The 21,874-nt window shown below is 35.9% G+C and overlaps 1 protein-coding gene across 3 annotated transcripts in view; it reads left to right on the forward strand.

The window, feature by feature from the left end:
* Positions 1 to 728: 728 nt before the first annotated feature.
* FUBP3 (far upstream element binding protein 3) overlaps positions 729 to 21,874 on the forward strand; it is a 77,351-nt gene continuing 56,205 nt past the window's right edge. Inside the window, exons 1-4 of one of the 3 annotated variants that reach the window (XM_031954844.1) lie at positions 768 to 851; positions 2,019 to 2,266; positions 2,360 to 2,873; positions 12,135 to 12,243. Coding sequence is in view for 2 of the 3 variants with exons in the window: in XM_031954843.1 (XP_031810703.1) it covers positions 765 to 851; positions 12,135 to 12,243 (196 nt within the window). In the remaining variant the exon portion in view is untranslated. Of the gene's footprint in view, positions 852 to 2,018; positions 2,267 to 2,359; positions 2,874 to 12,134; positions 12,244 to 21,874 lie in introns of all 3 variants that reach the window. The other 2 variants (XM_031954843.1, XM_031954842.1) reach the window with 2 other exon arrangements.

The following is a 21,874-nucleotide window of genomic DNA, read 5'->3' on the forward strand; positions in this document are numbered from 1 at the left end:
TTTTCATGTTTTCTATTTGTGTGGCTTAGGGCAAGTCATAACTTCTCTTGATCTATGTCCTTTTTTTTTTTTTAAATTTTTAATAAAGCTTTTTATTTTCAAAACATGTGCACGGATAATTTGACATTTACCCTTGCGAACGTAGCCTTGTGTCTCCGATTTTCTCCTTCCCCTCCCCCCTCCCCTAGATGGCAAGCATTATATCCTTATTTCCAAACTGAGGGAGCTAAATTGAACTAGATGGTCTCTGAGCTCCAAATACACCTGCTAAGTAAACAGTTATTTCAAAATATAGGCCTTCACAGGAGCCAAGCCATATGGGACCACGTCGTGCCCACCATGGCTGTTTCACCAGGTTCAAATCAGTCATGTCACAATATCATATCGACAGGAATGATCACGCTATCACCAAGCCGAAACACTATGTCGCGACAACAACAGAGCGAAGGTTGAGTCACGACATGCTTTCCCCCCAAAAAAGAGCATTTCCTGGAACACTTGTCCAAACCTAATAGGCCGCCGTCCCCTCGGCGGCCTGACCACCTGTAGATCTTCCCACCCCCAGTCTCGTTCCGGTCCGACCGAGATCACGTGCCCGTGACCCCGCCCACCGTCCTGCTCGAGTCCGGCCGAGGGCCCCCTTGCTTCCTTTCCGGCGGAAGTGGAGCGATTTTCCCTTTCCGGCTACGGGTCCCCAAGCGGAGCGAGAAGCAGGATTGGGGAGCCGAGTGGCGGCGGCGGCGGCGGCGGCGGCGGCGGCTGTAATGGCGGAGCTGGTACAGGGACAGAGCGCGGCTCCTGTGGGGATGAAGTCTGATGGCTTCGTGGACGCTCTGACCCGGGTCCGGCAGGTACGGCCAGGCGCGGACTGACGGGGAGCGGAGGAGGCCAAGGCGGGGCCGGGGGCGGGGGACCGGGGCTAGGCCGCGGGGGGCGGGCGGGAGCCGGCGCCCTGACGGGGCCTGGCTGCTCTGCGTCCCGCAGAAACTGCAAAATACGGCGCCGAGGCCTTTGGTGAAAGGAGGCCTGAGCCCTGGCCTGCTTTGCGGGAGGCGACTGCTTGATGCAGCTAAAAAGCCCCTTGGGGTTGTCTCCTGCCCAGCAGGACTCGGGTTCCCTCCCAGGGCCGGTAGCTTGAGGTGTAGACCTCTGCGGGAGGCGGGAGTTCTGCGTGAGAATTTGGGAGCCAGAAGGTTTTAGGAACGGAAAGACTATGGGGCTGGGAGAAGAAGTAGAACAGAAGAAACCAATATTACCTGCAAGTCTCAGTGTTATTGTAGAAATAGTTTTAGAGTTTTTAGACTAATCCGAGAGAAGCAATAGGATTTGGAGCTTGGAAAGAGCCTTGGTGATTTCTAGTCCTGTGTTTTTATTTTACAGCTTCTTTTATCAGGTTTTTTTCCATCTCTAAATCCTATGATTTCATTTCCCTGAATCTGGAATGATTTTTCCCGTCTGATAGAAGGAAAAGGGAAGGGATTGTTTTCAGAATGGGAGGGTCAAAAGTATGTAAGCAACCCCTCAGGTAGGAATTTCCTATGGCATTTCCCCCCTACTTAGTGGGAGAGTTTTGACAAGATCAGAAATATCAGTGACACTGACTCGCCTGACCAGATGGTTTTTTGACAACAACGTGCATCTTGTCAGTTAAGAAAACTCATTTTATGAGATGAAGAGGCACATCGTTTAAGTTATAGATGCCTCAGTTACCTTATCTATAAAAAGAGGGGAATTGCATGTAAATTCTTAAGAAAATCTTCTTACTCAATATCCAGTAGATGAATGAGCTAACAGCCACAGATACTGCTTGACTTCTTTTAGGATTCTTAGAGCAGAATGTGTTGTGTAAGTGTATAAAATTGCTGTACAAGTTAGCCCTAATAATGGAATTTCTTTTTCTGAGTGTCTTTCCTGTATATTCTTCACACATTTCATCACCTCTTCCTATTTAATTGTAGGTGCACTAACTGTTACTTTAAAAGTTGGGCTAAAACTGATTATTGCTTGGTTCCCAACAGAAAGCAACAGGACTCATTGTGTTAGAAGAATGTCTCCACTCTGGCGCTTGAAGATGTGGTCTTTACATCTCTTTCCAGTATTCCAGGGGAGGGAAATCTTCCTGTTTCCCAGATACTGACTTTTCATTTTAATGTTGATGTTCCTGTAGACATTATGTCGGATCCCAGAACTTTCCAACCCTGTGGTTCCAACTAAAAATTTATCTGGTGCACTGTTGCTTACTACCTAGTCTCCAACCAGTAAAGTAGTGAGTATTCATTTTGCCTAGTCTACAGAGCAAATCAGTGGCTGTCATGGATGAACATGCCATCCAACTCCCTTTTCCTTCTGCCTCTTTCAGCTTTGCCATCAAGTTGCAGTGCTCTCATCTGCAGTACAGGGTCCTGAACCATGTTTCTCACTGGCTACTAATATATAATGGCTTTCACTCTGTGCTGATGTTTTGACAGCCACCTTGTTGGCCTTCTGAGTTCGGGAAGATTATAGCCATTGCCCTAAAGTGCTCAGAACCTCAGGTACAGAAGGCCTGTAGTTGAACTTAAAAAGCATTTTGAACCATTGAGAAGACTTTCTGCCTCTCTTGAGCCAGTGGTTGAGCTTTTATTCTTGGACAACCTGCTCAAGAGGGAGACCCTCTTAAATGCTGACCAGTTATGGACTGTTGAAGCAATGTTGTTTACTACTAGCAATGAAAACTTCATTGGAAATGTTCCCAGCTCTGAAATGCACCATTGACTGGAGTAGTAATAAGCCCAATGGAGAAAATTGCTGTGAATGTATTACTTCTGTATGTTAGCAGCTGAAAGTCGATACTATCTCCAAGGACTTGCTGACCTTTAAAAAATAAAACACAGGTTTGTGGGTCATTTTAAGTTTATTTTAATAGATTTGCATTGGTCAGGAATTGATTGTTAGAAAATCAACAAAAATATGTGGCTTATACTAGATTTTGCCTTAAAGAATTTTATGTCTTTATGTGCATCTGGTCTGTAAGTATTCCTGACTGAAGCACAGACAGGTCCATCTAAGGAAGACGTGATTTCACCACATGCTACCCCCATTTTAGAGCATAGGGGGGAAAAAAACACCACAAATTTCCTTCAAATTTGCCATAATTTTTTTCTTAAGTAGCTATGTAGCCCACTGGTAGAAACTAAATTCTTAAGACTAAGTCCATCTAAGTAAATTCCCTTATATGTTTTATCCGCTGGAATATGGGGGTGGGGAAGAGTTAAGTTGTGGTCTATAGGAAGTGGTCTATAGGAAGTTTCAGTATATCAAATCCAATAATTTACTTATGTGGCACATTTAAGGTTTCTTAGAAATCATTGTACTTTTTCTTCTAAAACAAATGAATAGGTATGTTAGCTCATTTTTAAGTTTTTAGGTATACTTTGATACCATGTTTAAAAAATATTCTCCAAAATTGTCCACATTTAGCTAAATCTACTAATTTAAATGAGTCACATTTGAGGCGATTAAACACTGTAAAGAGAAATACTGAAGAATATGACCTGATTTAGTCATTTTTATCAAGATCTCTATTTTGGCAGTGATATTTGGCAGTGATTGTTACAATTATCCAGATGCTCAAAATAATCTAATTTCCATCAGATGTTGCTGGTTAACTAAATAGAGTAAGATACTAATGAAGTCATTATAATGGGTTCATCCCAGGATGGCGCAGTTGGCTTCTTTGAGCTCCATGACCATAAATTGTGCTTCTAACCCTGGAAATTGCTACCTTACAGAAATATCTATTAGTAGTCATAAGGCAAAGGCATACATTTTTGTATGACATGAGACCTTGTATGTATTGTTACAAATTTGTTAGTGTTTTTTTTTTTTTTTTTAGTGAATAAAGTCTCAAAGCATGGCAGTATCAATAGGTCTTTATGTATAAACAATAACAGTTACTAATTTAAAGTTGTAGTATACTTATAATAGAGTATGATACTTTTCTATGTACTAGTAAATCATTCATATTGTAGGAATTTTATTTGGAAACTTGAATGGTTCTAAAGATTTATTTGTACAGAATCTTAGAATTTTAATGGATCTTAGAGGTGATCTAAAGCATAAATCTTGTGTGTGCTATTAGGTTAGTATTTATAGACCACATTGACTAGTCAATCTTTTATTGGATTATTTGGATGGATTATCATCCAATGAGCAAGAGGCAGAAAGCTTTTTTTTTTTTAAATTAAGAAAATAACTTCTTTGACAAAGTTATTAGATAGGTAGTTCAGTTTTAGAGTGAAGTTCCTATGGAATGGAACTTTAAAATTCATGGAAACTAGAGAAAATGTAGTTGAAACATATTTGTTTTTCTTAGAGAAAACAAGCTCATAGAGTTTGTGATTATGTTTAAGGTTGTTCATCTAGGTAATATCCAAGTTTGAACTAAAATCCAATTAATTCTTATGGTGTTTTTTCCCATTAAGTTATACTGCTATTCCTAATTGATATCTTTTTTTTTCCAGTATTAGTTAGAAAAGTTGATTTGGAGGGGAGCTGGAGTCTAATTCAAATAGAAACATGGCTGGTGCAGGTTGACTTAGAAAATCACAAATTAATATTGTGTTGTGTGTTTATTTTATCAAACTTTTCCCATTTCAATTTAGCCTGGGGCTGGCTTTATCCTGCAGGCCTCTAGTTTGACACATCTAAACTAAATCTTTAGAATTATTATATTTCCTTTAAATTTTCTTAGAAATGTTAACACATATTTTGAATCTATTACAGCCCATAATTAGTGGGTGTGTTGTAGCTACACCATTTGGACAGATTTAAGTCTATGGTACTTAAACTTCTTTTTATAGTCACCAAATTTTCTTTAAAAGAGCAACATAGATATCTTACAAAAAGCTTCATTGGCCCTTAGGTTTGACATCTCTATAATGTCAAAATTGATGACATCCCAGTAAACTTAAATCTTTAGTCCTTAAACCCTTAAATTTAAGTCTTATTAAGAGCCATTGGTTAAAATGTGGTTAAGTTAGAATTACTAAGCTCAGCACTTCATGACCAAATTGGTTTCTATACTGTAGTTTTTCCACACAAGAGTTTAAAGAAAAGTAAGTGCTCTAGAAAATCCATAGTATTCATCTAAGATTTTATTCTAGGCTTGTTTGCTATGGTAGAACCTTGTATAATACACAGTGAGATATCTTAGATTATTTTACATTGGCAAAGGCACCAAAACACCCAGTTCCATATTGAGGAATAAATGTTAATTCCATGAACATTACAACAATAATTAAATTCAGGAGTTTCCCATAGCTAAAAAATACATTCTTTCTACTTAGTATAGGCAGCTCATATGAATTTACCATGTTTTTAATTCCTGCTGAACCTTCAGTTTGTTGTGTTTTTTAGACTCAGTACCATTCTTCATGTTTTTCAAAGAGCAAATATCTGCTGGTTATCTAGGGTATGGTGTAATAGCATGGGAAGTGTATGCAGATCAGGAGACCTGAGCTCTAATCATAGCTCTTCCACTATAGCTACAAATCACTTTCTGAGCCTTAAGTTTTCCTATTTTCTAAACCAAGGGATTCTACCTGTTCATCTCTTGGACCTTTTCAGCCCATACATTCTCTATGGTACTTGATAAATTGTATCTGAAATCATGCAGGTATCTCATTGTGATTCTTTCCTCTTTATTTACATGATAAATTGGTTTTCTACCCAAACACCCTCCAATCCTTCTGTATAACATTCATTCTTTTGCTTTGCCTTTCAGTCATCCCACTTAGAAATGTTTTGCATCTCAAGAGTTTCATTATGAGTATATTTAGAAAAAGAAAAGATCTATTACTTTTAGAAACATGATCAAGTATTTTGTCCTGATGGTAGATAATAAGAAACCATTTGAAAGACTGGCATGAATGCTTGTTCCTTAGAGCTTTTTATAAAAATAGATAAAATGATGTTTTTTAGTACCTACTCAGATTGAGAAATGTGGCTAAGTTTAAAAACCAATTCACTGTAGTGATCACATTAAATTTTCTTAAGGAAATAAAAGAACCATGAAGCACACAATGCATTGAAGATTTAGAAAACAAAAACCTATTAAAGTCTTTTAAGACTTTGGGTAAAGCACTCCTGGCTGTAGTATTCCAGATTTAAAACTAAGGTTTTCTCTGCAGTTAGGCTTGTTTAACTTCTAGATGGTTGTCTTTATAGCAATTAGTCATTCTGTTTGCCTTACAGATACTCTACTTGGCACTAGAGATTAAAAGACCAAAAATGAGTTAATTGCCACTCTCTTAGAAGTTAGCGTTATTACGTATGATGGCATGTATATGTGCAAGTAACTGCATATGCTAAACATAGAAATACAAACTCAGTCCAGGGTAGTTAGGGAAGGAAGGTTTTAGTGGTTGGGCTCGAAAAAGAACTTGGTTCTTGAATTGTATCTTGAAGTGCAGGATTCTCTTGAAGCAGAAGTAGGGAGGTGAGTACATTAGAGGCCTACGGGACAGACAGTACAAAGACAGAGATAGGAAGGTGAAGTGTGCCTACCTTGGGTGAAGAACAGGGAAGTGGTATATAATGAGGCTGAAAAGATAGGTTGGAGCTAAGTTGGGAAGGACTTGAAAAACTAAATAATTTTTATTTAGTCCTAGGAGCAGTAGGGAGGTTCTAGAAATTTTTGAGTAGGGGAGTGATAGTTAGAATTATACTTAAGGAAAAGCCACTTTGTTATGTCGTAGGTGGCTAATTAATAACTGAGAAAATCAAAAGACTAAATGAGTGGAAATTGCCTTAATGATATTGTTGCCTTGATTGTCAAGATTGACACAAACTAATAGTAGAAGAGGAATGGGCTGGAGTCCGCAAAAATGACTCGTTCTTGGTATGGGGAGACTCAGCTAGTTGACTATGGCCATGTGTTGAAGATTTTAAGACTACTACTTGGAAGAAGGGTGGGTATTGAAGTCATAGTGGACTTAAAGCAGAGCAAAAATTGAATGCTGTTGTAATACCATCTCCAAGTCTTTGGATGGTGATGCGAACTCATTGTTTAGTTAACTGTCAGGTACACCTTCACAGGGCCATAGGAGAGGGAGCTGCAACATTCAGTAACATGGAACTGGGTCCAAGACTTGATTCTTTGGCAGCTTCTAGGGCCAAAGAGGTGGAAGAGGCTCTTGATTGTCTTTGCATATGTCCATCATGTATAAGATACTATCATGAAAATGTTACATTTTTTGTTTTAATGAACTATGATATATTTGTGTGACAAAATGATAACATAGCCAACTAGTCCATTTCTTTTAAAGTTGAGAAAATGTTAAAAACAGGTTGAATAATCTGCTCAAGGTTATGTAGGTACCAAGTGACAGAACCCGAGTCACCTGGTTCCTGTCCAGTGCTCTTTATGTTACGTCTAGTGTTGCAACTAATCTCTGCTGGCTCTACAAAAATAATAATAATAATAAAGATGTTTTGGAAATTCTATTTTTAATACAAATTGCATGTCTATTAGTAGACAATTTTTATATGCTTTCAAAAATCCTTGAAATGATATGTCATACATCAAGTCAAGCATTTATTAAGCTTTTACTATGTTTGAGGCACTATGCTAAACACTGACAATACAAAGAAATGGCAAAAAAGGGTCCCTACTCAAAGAATTCACTCTAATGGCAGAAGACAACTTGCAAACAACTGCTAGACAGAAAATTGGAAGTAATTTTGAAGGGAAAAGGCCCTAAGAGATCAGAAAAAGTCTCTTATAGGTGGGATTTTAGCCATATTATACTTTAGTAAGATAAGATAACTTTACTGTTAGTGTTTCTGGTGGTACAAAGATGGCACAAACTTATACTTGTTCTTGACCTCAAAAGAAAAAAGGGTGACATTCATAAGGCACAAAAGCCCAGCAATATGTAGTCAAGGTCATTCAGTCAGATAAGAGCTGAGTGCTACTTGGATTTAATATATTCTGCCTTCAGTGTGTCTCAACTTAGGTTCTGACCTATACCTTAATAAACATGAACTTTTCCTTACTTCTCTTAAGTGTGGTGATTTATATTTATTGCCAGCTACTGCATATAAGATATAAGATCATAGAATTAACCAATGTGGTTTTCGTGCTGGTGGGAATTGTTTAGATCTGGTGCAATTGAAACCAAAAGACTACTTCTGATGAGTTGAATTGTGTTCAAAAAAATTTTTAAGCAGCAAAATGCTATGCATTTTAATCTATTTAATTAAGTAAATAGCTTAATTATATAACAGTATAAATTGAAATATTAACTAATCAGAAAAACTTGTGTTCTTGCATCAAAAGATTTTTACATTTTTTTTTTTTAAATAAAATTTAGTGTTCTTTAGGAAACAAATATGTTGAAGAAGGAGTGGTTTTGTATTTGTAACTCATGTTTTGGATTAGATATTTTGATTCCTAGTTGTGAATTTGTAATTTTTTAGAACTTCATTGATGTCTACTCTCAAAGTTCTTGGCCTTTCTTGGTTTTGGAACATTGAACTCTTTGTAGACTGCTATCTGCCATGTCTTTAAAGACAAAGGCCTGCCATCATTATCACTAACCCTTTTACTTCCTGATTGTTATCTGTAATATGAGGTTCTTAATGAAAGACATTCTAATCAGAAACAAGATATTGAAGTGGCCATAGCTTTTAAATTCATATTTTCCTGCCTTAAGTCTAAAAGGCAGCATTGAAATAATCATCTTTTGTATTATAAGTAGTCAGATATCCATGTGATTATTTTTTTAAAAATTTAAAAGATAGAATGCTATAAAATTAGAAATATATATTATACATGTTATTTTTATTAGTTATATATATATATATATACACACACATATATATATATATATATATATATGTTTTTTAGCACAAATATAATTATTGCTGACATTTGGATTCAAGGTGTATTTTTCCCCCCTATGGTTCATATTTGTACCATAATTACCTTCCAAACTTTTTTCTATAAGTTTTAAATTAACTTTAAGGAGATTTTTATTGATTTCTCTTGTTTTTACATCATTTCTATTTTCCAGTGTGTCTGAAGCTATTCCTTATTATACTGTGTCTGACCTGTCCCTTATAGGAATTAAAGAGGGAGAAACATTTAGCAAAGCCAACTAACAAATTGATGTCTGATTATCTGTAGTGTTCTATGCTTATGGTTCCTTACCTTTGCACAGGGAATAATGGTGTCTCCTCATCTCTTATTTGGGCCTAGGCTTAGTCTTTACAATTTCACAATGTTTTATTTCAGTTGTTTTGTTCTTATATTTACATTGAACTATTCATGTATATTATTTTTTCAGATTCTGCTTTGCATTTTTTTTTATCATTTCACATAAGTTGTCTCATGATTTTGTATTCATATTCCTCCTTTTTACAGCATAGTGATATCCCACAATCCTCCAGTTATTTTTTCTACCACAATTCTTTCCTCACTAATCCATTCACAGAGCTGCCAAAGCAATTTTTGTAAAACACAAGTTTGTGTCATTTCCCTACTCAGTAAATTCCAGTGGTTCCAGAGTCAAATGTAAAGTACTTCATATGGCATTTAAAGTTCTTCACAACATGGCCTCTTTCTTATTTTCAAGTCTTCATACTGTCCTGTCATGCTACTATAGTTGTCATTTGCATATGACATTCCATCTTTACCATGTCTTTGTATTGTTGTCCCTATGCCTCTAATGTGCTTTCTCCTTATTTATACCTTTTTAGAATCTCTCACTTCTTTCAAAACTCATCGAAAATTCTCCCTTCTGCAGAAGGTCTTTCCCCATTTTTCCCAGCTGCAGAGCATCCCTCCCCAGATTATCTTCATCTACTTTGTATGTACTGTACATGTTCCTTTTTATATACATATTATCTCTTCTATTAGAATGTAAGCTCCTTGAGAGCAGAAACTGCTTCTTTGTATCCCTGCATTTAGCACAGTGCCTGGCCATAGTATATGCTTAATAAATGCTTCTTGATTAACTGGTGTACCACAGCTTGTTTTTTCTTTACTTCTTTGCTATTACAAAAAGCTGTGCTATGAATAGTTTAGTGTATGTAAGACCATAGTGTTATTGACTTCATCAGGGTGTATGCCTAGCAAAGGAATCTCTTGAGATAAAGGATATAGACATTTTAGTCACTTTAACATTTCAAGTTGCTTTCCAGAATCATTGGACCAATTCACCAACAGTGCATTAATATTTTGAGTAAAGCAGTTTTTAGAGGAAACCTATTATTCATATTTCTTTGTTCTCAACACCTAATTTGCTTTAATGTGGGCCTCTTTGGTGACATGTACCAATCTGATCTGACCATAAAATTGCTACCAAAGACAGTTTAATGTGTTGAATAGGTGCCTCAGCTGGTTGCATAATCTGTTTACTATGCTTATCTAAGTCAGATTAATCAACATCACTAGTTTTAAATATATTTTCTTCTGCTTAAATATAATTCCTAGGTTAAAAGAAAAGTATGCTTGCCCAATTTTAGTAAAATAATATAGGCACTGTAATATAAAGATGAAAAAAGGCTATCAGTGGGGATGACATTTATAAATAAGTATAACATTGATACCTATTTCTAAGAACTAAATAGCTAGGACAATGAGAAGCCTTGTATTTCTAAAATTAAATATTATACTCCATTATAATTTTGTAAATCCCCAACCTTTTTTTTTTTCTTTTATCTTTTTTTTTTTTTAAGATGATATTTTCAGTCATACATGTACTCTCATATAGGGCTATAGTCTAGCCCCCCATACAGTGCAATAATCTTTACTACAACATTCCTAAAATTGATCTTTTTCTAAAATACTATATTAACTTGCACAAATCACTTTAACCTCTCTAGGACTCCAAAGCTCCTTCACTTTTATACCTATGAACCTATGATCCTATCCATTTACTGCAACATAGTAGCTTAATACTTTTTACACATCCCTAATAGAATACCAAGGGAAATTTTTTATTAGCAATTTTCTTCTTTAACTTTTTTTTTTGGGGGGGGGGAAGGCAATTGGGGAAGTGTTAAGTGTCTGAGCCAGTGCTCTATCCACTTGACCATCTAGCTGCCCCCCACTTCCCTGTCTGTGCCTGCCCCCTCCTCCCCCCAGTGGAATATCAACCAACATTCTTCAACAGATGTGATTGGTTCCTTACAGGCAAGGACTTTTAGGGGGAGGGAAAAGGGGGATGTATCTCTATCTTTGGTACAAATTGCACACTACCTGACATATGGGTTATCTACCATATTAAGTAATGTGCTGTGTTGCTGGGGATACATAAGAAAAGTAAAAGGTTGAATTGACTTGAAATTTCTATATAAGCTTTTTCCTAATTCATTTCAGTAAACCATTGTGCAAAAAGATAAATGGAAGCACTATCTCCATTCTAAGAGTTTATAATCTTTGATAGAGGAAATCAAACACCATAATACAAAAAAAAAAGTTACAATACCAACAAAATTCTGTAAGAATTTTAAAAAGGGAAAGTTGACCATGTGGGAACTTCTCTTGTCTCTCACAATGCTGAGAGTTTTTCACATAGGGAGATGAAGAACTGTCACTTCATATCTGGGACAGGGAACATATGAACCCTGTGAGGAAGCCTCTCAGCAGAGCCTATTAATTTTGGGCCCTTTGGAATGATGTAAGTAAAAGTTAGCTTCAACAGATGTGTTTCCTAGAGAGTGATCTTTTTTTGTGAATCAAGTCATTTTAGATATGTCTGGGGAGTCTTGCAATTTTTGAAAGAAACTCTAATAAATATTTTTGTATTAAGAACCACTACTCCCTAATGTTTTATGTTACATGCTTTAAGATATATTTCTAAAAATATTAATTTAAAAGCTATGGATTCCAAAGTATAGCATAATAAACATTTTGAGGAAGATTCTCTTCCCCCCTCTTTCATTGAGCTACATGTTCAATAATATCAAAAGAAAAGCTAGCTAATAATGATTTTTTAAAATGTTTATAGCATTGTGGCATTAAATCTTAAGTAAAAGAGAGAAATAGTGTTTTAGCAGCCTTTTAAGAAAGGCTTCATTTATCTCCTTCAGAGGTAGACATGATTTTAGATTATCTGACTTAATTGTTAATTTTCTTCTTGCTACAGATTGCTGCTAAAATTGGAGATGCAATTCCTCACTTGAATAATTCCGCGCCTCTAGTGGACCCTTCAGTTTATGGTTATGGAGTACAAAAACGACCTTTGGATGATGGAGGTAAGTTGCCATTTATAAGATAGTGATCCTTTCAGATTCTTGTGAATCTTTTTGAAATTCCTATTTTTAAGTGTTATCTTTACCTTTTCATTTTTATTAGGAATAGTAGAGGAAGTATTTGAGATGAAATTCTAAGAAGCAAATGTGACTTTTTTAGTCAGTAAGAAAGTAGTTTGTCTTGTTTACCTTCATAAGATAAACTTTCTTTTCAGCTTTGACTTATCTTTGAAATGAAGATTTTATTTAGCTTTGAAAATCAGTTTTGAAGTAGTTTGACATAGGCAGGGTATTGGTTGACTTAATCTCCATCCATTTAGTGAACACATGTGAGTTTAATCTTCTGAGAACTTGAATGTTGGAATATAGATATTTTCAGAAAGTTAATCTCTAGCACTTCATCCATGTCAGGAGAGACAGGAGATTGCTATCTGCTAGCAAAGTAGAGGAATACTAACTGGGGTCATGTACAATAGAAACTTCATATCCTGAGAAGGGCTGGCAAGAACCCAGAAAAACTGGCAAGTTGGATTCTGCTGCCACATTGATTGGATTACTAATATGACTGCTCCTAAAAAATTAATAAGAAATAGGAAGGGTGCCATATTTTGCTGATTGGCCCTATTCAAGATTCAGTATCACAAGAAAAAAAAAAAAGCAAGATACATTGGAACAAATCAGAAATAATTGTCAGTATCTTACCTGATGGGCTATTCAATGCAGTTGGTTCTGACCACTAAAATGGGTACACCATAAGTGTACATGAAATGCACCAAAGATAGGAATACTTCAAGTTGACAAAATTGCAAACATCTTAACATCTATAAAATAGGGTTTTATGTTACTTTTTGTCAATGATATGCTTGGCTCCAAGTCACATGACATTAGCCAATAATAGCAAAGTAAAGGGCCAACACAAAATAATAACCTTATTTTTCAGCTTATAGTAGAATAAGAGATAAAATTGAAGAACTACTAAAATCAGAAGAGGGAAAAGTTAAAGAGTCCCAGATCATTGAAAATCTTGACAATGTTAACCTCAGAAATTAGACCTAATAACATCAGATGAGGTAGATGGCAATACTTAATTTCAAATACTGTAATTTCAAAAAGTCTTTTTTGCACTTGGTGGCATGAATCTAACTTGAAGATCAATTATACCAAAATAGTCATTTTTAAAAGCTATTATCTGCTATAACCATTTTAAAAAACTGATATCTACTGTAACTATTTTGAATCAAGATCTTCTTTCACAGTATTTGACTAAGTATAAAAACATTTCAGAATCTGGCCACAGCAGTATATGTGGCGGCTGTTGCCATAGTAAGAATCATAAGAAGAAAAGCAAAACTCTTAAAAATGTCCTTAAGAGCCAGTGTCAAACCGTCATGGCAGAAATACCTTGAGAAAGCTATTAGAGATATATGGAAAGACACTGGAAGATGGCATCAATATTCAGTTGGTACCCAGAATAAAAACTTTATTGTTCTTTTACTCAGGTAAAGAAAAAAAGAAAAACATTCAGAAAGGAATCTGAAAAAACAAAAATGTATTAGAAATTCTAGATTCCTAGAATTAGTCAAGAAGCATTTTTTAGATGTTTACTATGGGCATGTTTACCATGCTAAGCACTAGAATTACAAAAAAGGGGAGAGGGGACCAAAAACAATTTTCTCTCCTCAAAGCATTTACAGTCTAGTGAGGAAGTAACATGCAAACAACTATACATATAAGATAAATATAGCTATATCTAGATGTACAAACAGAGTAATTGGAAGTACTATCAGAAGGCACTGGAGGGGGAGAGAAGGTTTCTTCTCTTGAAGAAAGACAAGAGGCAGAGATGAGGAGGGAAGGTATTCTAGGCATGGGAGATAGCCAGTGAAAAGCAAATATTAGAGAATCAGGAGATAAAGAATATGTGAAAAGGAATAGCAAGAAGACCAGTTTCACTGAACTGTAGAACACATGAAAGGGAATAAAGCATAAGAAGACTGGAAAGATAGGAAGGGACCAGATTGTGAAGAGCTTTAAAATAGGATGTTATATTTGATTCTTGAAGTGATAGGGAGCCCCGGGAGTTTATTGAGTAGGAAAATAAGATGGAAAGATCTGAACTTTAGGAAGATCACTTTGGCTGCTGAATGAACCAATTAACTACCTAAAGAAAAAGTCAGTAGGTTAGATGATTCAGAGAATCAGAGCACCCCTTAAAAACTAAACAATTCCCACAGTGTTCAAAAACTATATTATAGATTCTTGAAAAGATCATATGATAGAGAACCTTGGAAGAAGGACATGTTCATTGGAAGTTAGATCTAACAGGAAACAGTTTACATATCATCAATAAGAGATTGATATAACAGATACATCAAAGGAAGTAACTGGAAATTTAGCCCCTCTACGAAAACTGGAAATTGCTGAAGTATATAAGATCCATGTTTTTTTAAATGCTTCAGAGTGGCAACTTAAATTTCCATTAAAGCATCTTAAGCTTCTCAGATTTATGCCTGATTCTGTCTGTCTTGACAGAAAATATGATTATCAAAAGATGACAGTGCTAGCAAATAAAAACCAAATATTTCCTTGTAAACTTTATACCAAAGCATATGAAGGAAAAAAATCTGTAATTTTAAGAAAACAGCCCATTGATTCACAAACAATAAGAATTCTAAGAAATCCAAATGATATAAAGAGCAACTTCTTATCATTCAATTTGACCCAAAAAACTATAGCATGTATTGTCTGTTAATTATCACAAAATGTTTGACTTGGCCTGTACTTACTAATTTATTCACATACTGCAAATAAATAAAATAAACCCAAGTGTAGTAAAAATGCTAAGAGTATTTAATGCTCATATGGAAAACTCATTTTTTAAAAATATGCCACCAGCATAGTAATGTCAAGAATTAATATAAAATAGTGTTTTCCTGAGAGAGAATTTCAGACATGTTTATAGTATGTTATCATTTTTCTTAAGTAGAATGAAGTATGATTTCCAAGTTAAAGGAGTTAAATAAGAATGTCATGTGTATGGAAAAGATGATATCAAACTCTATAGCTCCATCACAACACACTTTCTCCATTGATATCAGAATGTGATTTGAACTTTATAGATATAAAATTCTTAATGTATACCAAAGAGATGGGAACTGATGGCTTCAAGCTTAAATATCAAGTACGGTTGAAGCTGATAACTACAAAAACCTTAGTCTCCTATATGCCAAACACATTGAGTATGAGCATAATGAGCATATATTAAAGAAACTTAGTGGCATTCTGAAATCAAAGCTGATAGAGAAAGTTGAAAGTTGTTACTCTATCACTCTTGTTGCCAGTGTTACTAATAATTATGCCAGTGGTAGTGGTAGTAGGGGAACTTTTAAAAGGGACAGTAATATGTTTGGCAAGCAATTAAAGAAGAAATTTGTGATACTAACAAAATTCAAAATATATTGCCCCAAAGCATCTATGATTAATATTTCCATGCCAAAAAGGAGAGATTCTTAGAATGTATGATAAACAGGTCAAAAACCTATTGAAAAACTTTTAGAATAAACACATGTCACTTTTAACTAAGGAATAGTAAAATAAAATGGGCACAAGTATTGGATCAAATGTAACTGAAAGAGACTTACCTCTAAAATGAATGAGCAATATTTCAACAAAGGAACTAGACTTGTGCATTTGGGGGGATGGGGGGAATGTCAAGACTATGTCATCGCTACCAGAAACTGTTAAAACTTCTTAAGGAGTCTGGATTTAGTATTCAGTATAGATTATATATGGGAATGGTGAAGATTGTGAAGCATATTATTATAAATTACTAAAATTTAGTGCATTATATGGATTATAAATAATAATAGTCAACAAGTATTTGTTTAGCTTTGTGATAGGGTTTGTCTGAGCACAAGCACTGAGGATGCAAAAAAAGATAAAAACAGTCTCTGCCATCAAGGGGCATTCTAACAAATACCCATATTAAAAAAAAAAAGTTTAATATCATCAAGACTTCACTAATAAATTATACTGGAAACAGAGCATCATTACAACCTGAATTAGTATCCATAATTAATATAATATTGTTGCTAAAGAACAGCATTCAATATGTTAATGATAAGAGAAGTGGTTTTTTGTTTGACCCAACTTAGATTTTCATTGTATTGTTGTGAACTTAGAAATGATTGAAAAAATTTCTACATCCTCCTTCCAAGGTTCTTAGCTCTTAGTCTTTTACTTCCCAAGCCTCAAAAGTATACATTCAGCTTTTTATTATTATTGAATTGCTCTTTGAACAAACTCAGCCAAAGACATTCCATCTTTGATCAGGCTCCTGGTGGCTCTCCTTACTGCACTTTGGGAGAGACTGGTTCAGACTCAAAGAGACTGAGAGACAGATTCATTCCATCTTTGGTTAGGCTCCTGGTGACTCTCTTGGGGGACTGAGAGGCTCAGAGACAGTTTCATAAATGACAGAGGAATGGAGGCGGGAGCTCAAGCTCTCAAGAGTCAAGGAGAGAGATTTACTACATCTCACACCATCATGGTGGCTGTCTTCCTGCATTTATTTCCTCCACTGAGACCAAACTAGCCCAGGTCCCGGGCAGTTAGCCTATCTGGTCCCTTCCATTCATTACTTTCTGGATCCTTCCACATCACCTGGCAATTATCTAAAAGATAATGGAACTGCTCACACTGGACACTGGTCTTCTGGTGGGTTATAAAACCTGTTTGCTGGAGCCACTGCATCTTTATCGAAAATTTAAAAATTAATGATATAGATAGATAAATAAATTTAGAAGTTCTCTAGGGTTACCTGTGGCTAAGATTAAATCAGTCATACTGAACTAGAGAACTATTAATCTAATCTAAATGCTAATGCTAATTAATGCTAAACTAGATAACCATTTTCACATCAATTCCACTGAGTTAGCACCTTGTACGAATCCTTGTTTCAAGTACAAAGTTCTGGCCTATAGCAGGTAGTGACTTTTCCCAAGACTACCTAAATCCCTCAGAAAAGCTGAAAACAACAATAATATTTGACATTTACATAGCATTCAAAGGTTTTCAAAGCACTTTATAAACATTTTCTCTTTGAGGCCTTATAATAGTCCTTTGCATTTGATATGACAAATATTATTTTCCTCATATTTAGGTTGGGAAGCTACAGCTCCCAGGGGTTAAGTGAACTCATATTCACAAAATTGTCTGGCAGGGTTCAAGGCAAGATATCACCTGACTCAGCTGCAGCTTTTTTTTTTTCCAGTATACTGCATCTCAGAAGAAGGTAGTGTGGTATTCTCTCTTAGGTTCATATGTAGTGTTTTTTCTTCTCCTTACTTTGCATTATTGAAGTTCTTACAGAACATCAAAATGTTCAGATTAATAAGGTTCCTTCAAAGTATGATTATTTTCCTGTAGCATCTTGATTGAGAACTTAAAGTATATGAGCCCTTTGATCTCAGAGGCGAGATAAATGAGGAAGGAGACTCATAGAGTATAAAAAGAGCTCCACTTTTTATGCTGTACAGCCTTGTTGATATACAGTTTTGCAAGCATGATCAGCATGTGAACAGTAGGAAATCCCCAATCACCAGAGAAGCTGCTTGTGGTCTTTGTGTATGCATGGTATCTGCCAATGGGAGGAGAGCCAATTCCGCCATTCCAGCAATGTGTCTTGCTTGCAGGCAAGAGGCCCTGTCAAGGTATCCCTGCTTACAAGCAACAACTGCACTGTGACTCTCAGACCAAACCCTTTCCTATATCACACATCATTGCTCTTTGCTTAACAAGGACGTTTCTGCAATGTGGCAGAAAACTTATTGTGCCCCAAAGGTTGAGATGACCTCTGTACTCCCTCTCGGCAGGGTCCCATACCCTAGCAATCCCCCCTTTTTATCTTTTAGATAAAAAGTGGTTTTTTTGTTTTGTTTTTATTTTTGTTTTTTTCTGAAGCAATTTGGGGTTAAGTGACTTGCCCAGGATTACACAGCTAGGAAGTGTTAAATGTCTGAGGTCAGATTTGAACTCAGGTCCTCCTGACTTAAAGGCTGGTGCTCTATACACTTCACCACCTAGCTGCCCCTTTGATAATAAGTTTTTTCTTAAGCTACAACCTTTGAAAGGATTGTGGAGAAAGATCTATAAAAGCATCCTAATATTACAGGACAACAATAAAGCAATAACAACTTAACACAGAGGGAAATCCATGATTCTAATTTTATTTTTTATTTATTTATTTTTAATTATAACTTTTTATTGACAGAACCCATGCCTGGGTAATTTTTTACATTATCCCTTGCACTCACTTTTGTTCCAACTTTTCCTCTCCCTCCCCCAGATGGCAAACAGTCTCATACATGTTAAATATGTCACAGTATATCCTAGGTACAATATATGTGTGGAGAACCAAACAGTTCTCTTGTTGCACAGGAAGAATTGAATTCAGAAGGTAAAAATAACCCGGGAAGAAAAACAAAAATGCAAACAGTTTATACTCATTTCCCAGTGTTCTTTCTTCGGGTGTAGCTGCTTCTGTCCATCATTGATCAATTGAAACTGAGTTAGATCTTCTCTTTGTCGAAAAAATCTACTTCCATCAGAATACATCCTCATACAGTATCGTTGTTGAGGTATATAATGATCTCCTGATTCTGCTCATTTCACTTAGCACATAATTCTAATTTTAACCATTACAAAGAGATATTGTCAAACCAATGTATGATTTTTTTTTCCAGCAGTTTTATCTGGATTCAAATCTTCATGAGAAGCTTTCTCATGCTACTTTAAACATTTCAGATGCTACTTTATATAAACTTTCTATGTCATCTTCAATTGTGTTAGAGAAATAAGCCATTCAAATGCCTCTTGATACCATCCCAACCATAATCTTGTCCTGTACAATTATACAGCAAAGGGGTTACACAAAGCTTTGTATATCTGTAGTCACATTGTAATTGAGCCTGGAGTTTCAATTACTCAACTTCTGCTCCTATTTTCAGTGATACTTCTCTTAAGTCTTTTATCATCTGATGCAATTGTTTATCTATCTTAGTCTGTTGGTGAAACCTGTTGAGACATTCCTAGATAGTTCCGCTATATATCTAGTTTATACTATGTTATTTTGTACATTAGATATAGGCTTTTGCAAACTGATGAAACTATAAGTGAAACCAACAGAATGATACCTAATGTGACACAGCTGATACTTTTCTAATGGGACTAAGGTCTGTTTTCTATCATGATCAATCTTAGTATGATACCATTTCTCATTTTTTATAGGAAGCATTGATACGTGAGCTCTAGTGACAAATACAGTTTGATTTTAAATTTCTTTCTCTAAACAATATGGACAACTTTGAAATGTCTAGTGGGAATCCACTGCTGATGGTTTTCTTCAATGGAGATACGAGCATATCCTGGCCCCTACATCCTTCAGGATCCTTTTTTATTACAATGGTCTCCTTCTCAGAGAGGTTTCTTAATGAAGATGGGATGTTATCTTTTATTAATTCTCTATTTTCACCAGAGAGTATTTTATAGCTGGACTTAAGTCATTTGAATCCAATTTTAAATAATTTATTGTGTACATTGCTTTATCTATGTCTTTCTGAGGGACCCTACCTCCATCTCCCTCTTTTTGTTTTTTGATGAATTTTTTCAGGGTTTGATTAGTCCTTTCTACAATAGCCTGTCCTGTGGGGTTGTAAGGAATCCCAAAAATATGATGTATGGAGAATTCCTGTAGGAACTGTTTTAATATTTTTGAGGTATATGAGGGCCCATTATCCCAGCCTATCCATATGAGAACGGATATGCAAAATGTAAAAAGGATGGACTCTCATTAAAATCACCTCTTGCACCTCTTGAAACAATGAGAAGATAGGTCCTGTTTGAGCCTTTCTGTATGCTGTCTCTATTCTCTGGACTACCCCACTCAATGAGTGCTGGTTCCTTCTTGCCCAGGGCTGTATTCCATAGCACAGCTGGACCTGATGTTCCCAATCAGTTGAGGTTCACTTAGTCTTCCCAGACTCAAACCCCCACTTGACAAGCAGTCCAGTAGGTGAAAGTGTTTGAGACTCCAGTCACACCCAACTAGCCTGAGGGATACCAACTTGAGGTTTCTGTAGAATGCTATCTGAAATAATATTGATGGGTTTGTCTATTTTCAATGCTTCTTTAATAGCATATAGTTCATTTTGCTTTGTTGAGATGTAAGGTACAGTGTATACATTAGAGATGCCCAATTGTAGGGAATATATGGCCGCTTTATTCTGCTTGGTGGCATCAGTGAACACCTTAGGGCCTTTAGCTGGGTGTGTTTTTGTCTTTGTGGGAAATATCATTGCCACTTAATGGAATGACAACAGAGTCGGGATTTTTCCTGCTGTTACCTCTCTTTATCCTAACAAAATGGTCCAAGTTTCCTGAGTAGCTATTAAGCTATCCAATCTATCTTTGTTAATTGGATAATTCTCAACAATGTTTTCCTCTCTATTTCTGCTGCCATGTCTAAGTATAGTTTTAGTGATTTTTGTCTTTGAATTTTTTTCTGATGATATTATTAAGCCTAACTATTTTAATTCTCTTTGTTATTTGTAATATTTCCAAATCCTCAGGCTGTGGATGACCAGCCAAGATATCAACTATATAATGGAGGATGACTGCATTGGGGTAGTGTTTCCTTTTTTTGCTAATAGCTTTATCAGCATTCCATTGGCATGTGGGAGGGCTATTTTTCATACCTTGTGGCAATACCTTCCACTGAAACCTCTTCACAGGTCCTTGAAAATTATATGTTGGTACTGAAAAAGCATATCTAACCTTGTCCTCAGGGTGAAGGGGAATAGGGTAAAAGCAGTTGTTAATGTCTACTATCCATAAGGGCTATTCCCTGGGGATCATGTTTGGGGATGACAAACCTGCATGTAAAGAACCCATGTCTTCCAGGACTGAGTTTACTTGTTTCAAATCCATTAACATTCTCCATTTACCAGATTTTTTCTTTATAATAAATACAGGAGAGTTCCATGGGCTATTTGTTTCCTCGATGTGTCCTAATTCCAATTGTTCTTGTACTAATTGATGTAGAGCTGTTGTTTTTTTCTTTGGTCAGGGCCATTGCTCCACCCATACTGGTGTGTCTGTAGTCAAAGTCATTTTTGAAGTGATAGAAGCCTCAGCAGCAATGATTCCTCCTAAAAATCTATGATGATTTTCATCCCTAATTAATGTAAAATATCCCTGTCCCATAAATTAACATATAAGCCATCTGTTATTAAAGGAAAAATGGTTCCTGTTTTTCTCTCTTTTTGCCAATTTACCAGTTCAGCGGACATCAAAGCCTCCTTACTTCTTTCTACTCCTGCCACTAAGTTGCTTAAAGTATAAATTTGCCCCTGGAGCAACTTGAGCACCAGTCAATTGGTTTGGTTCTAAAATTTCTGTCATCTAGATTTCATTCTTAGACTTTATATAAGGCGGGGCCAAAGGTGGAGGAGGGGGAGGCCATTCATTATCATCCTCCTCAGGCATAGGAGAGGGACATCTATTACTAAGAAATGGGCCTGTCTGTGCTCTGATTAAATTTCCTGACCTCTTTTTCTGGTTCTGATTTCAGACTTTG

Source organism: Sarcophilus harrisii, chromosome 2 (assembly GCF_902635505.1).
Source record: "Sarcophilus harrisii chromosome 2, mSarHar1.11, whole genome shotgun sequence".
NCBI lineage: Eukaryota > Metazoa > Chordata > Mammalia > Dasyuromorphia > Dasyuridae > Sarcophilus > Sarcophilus harrisii.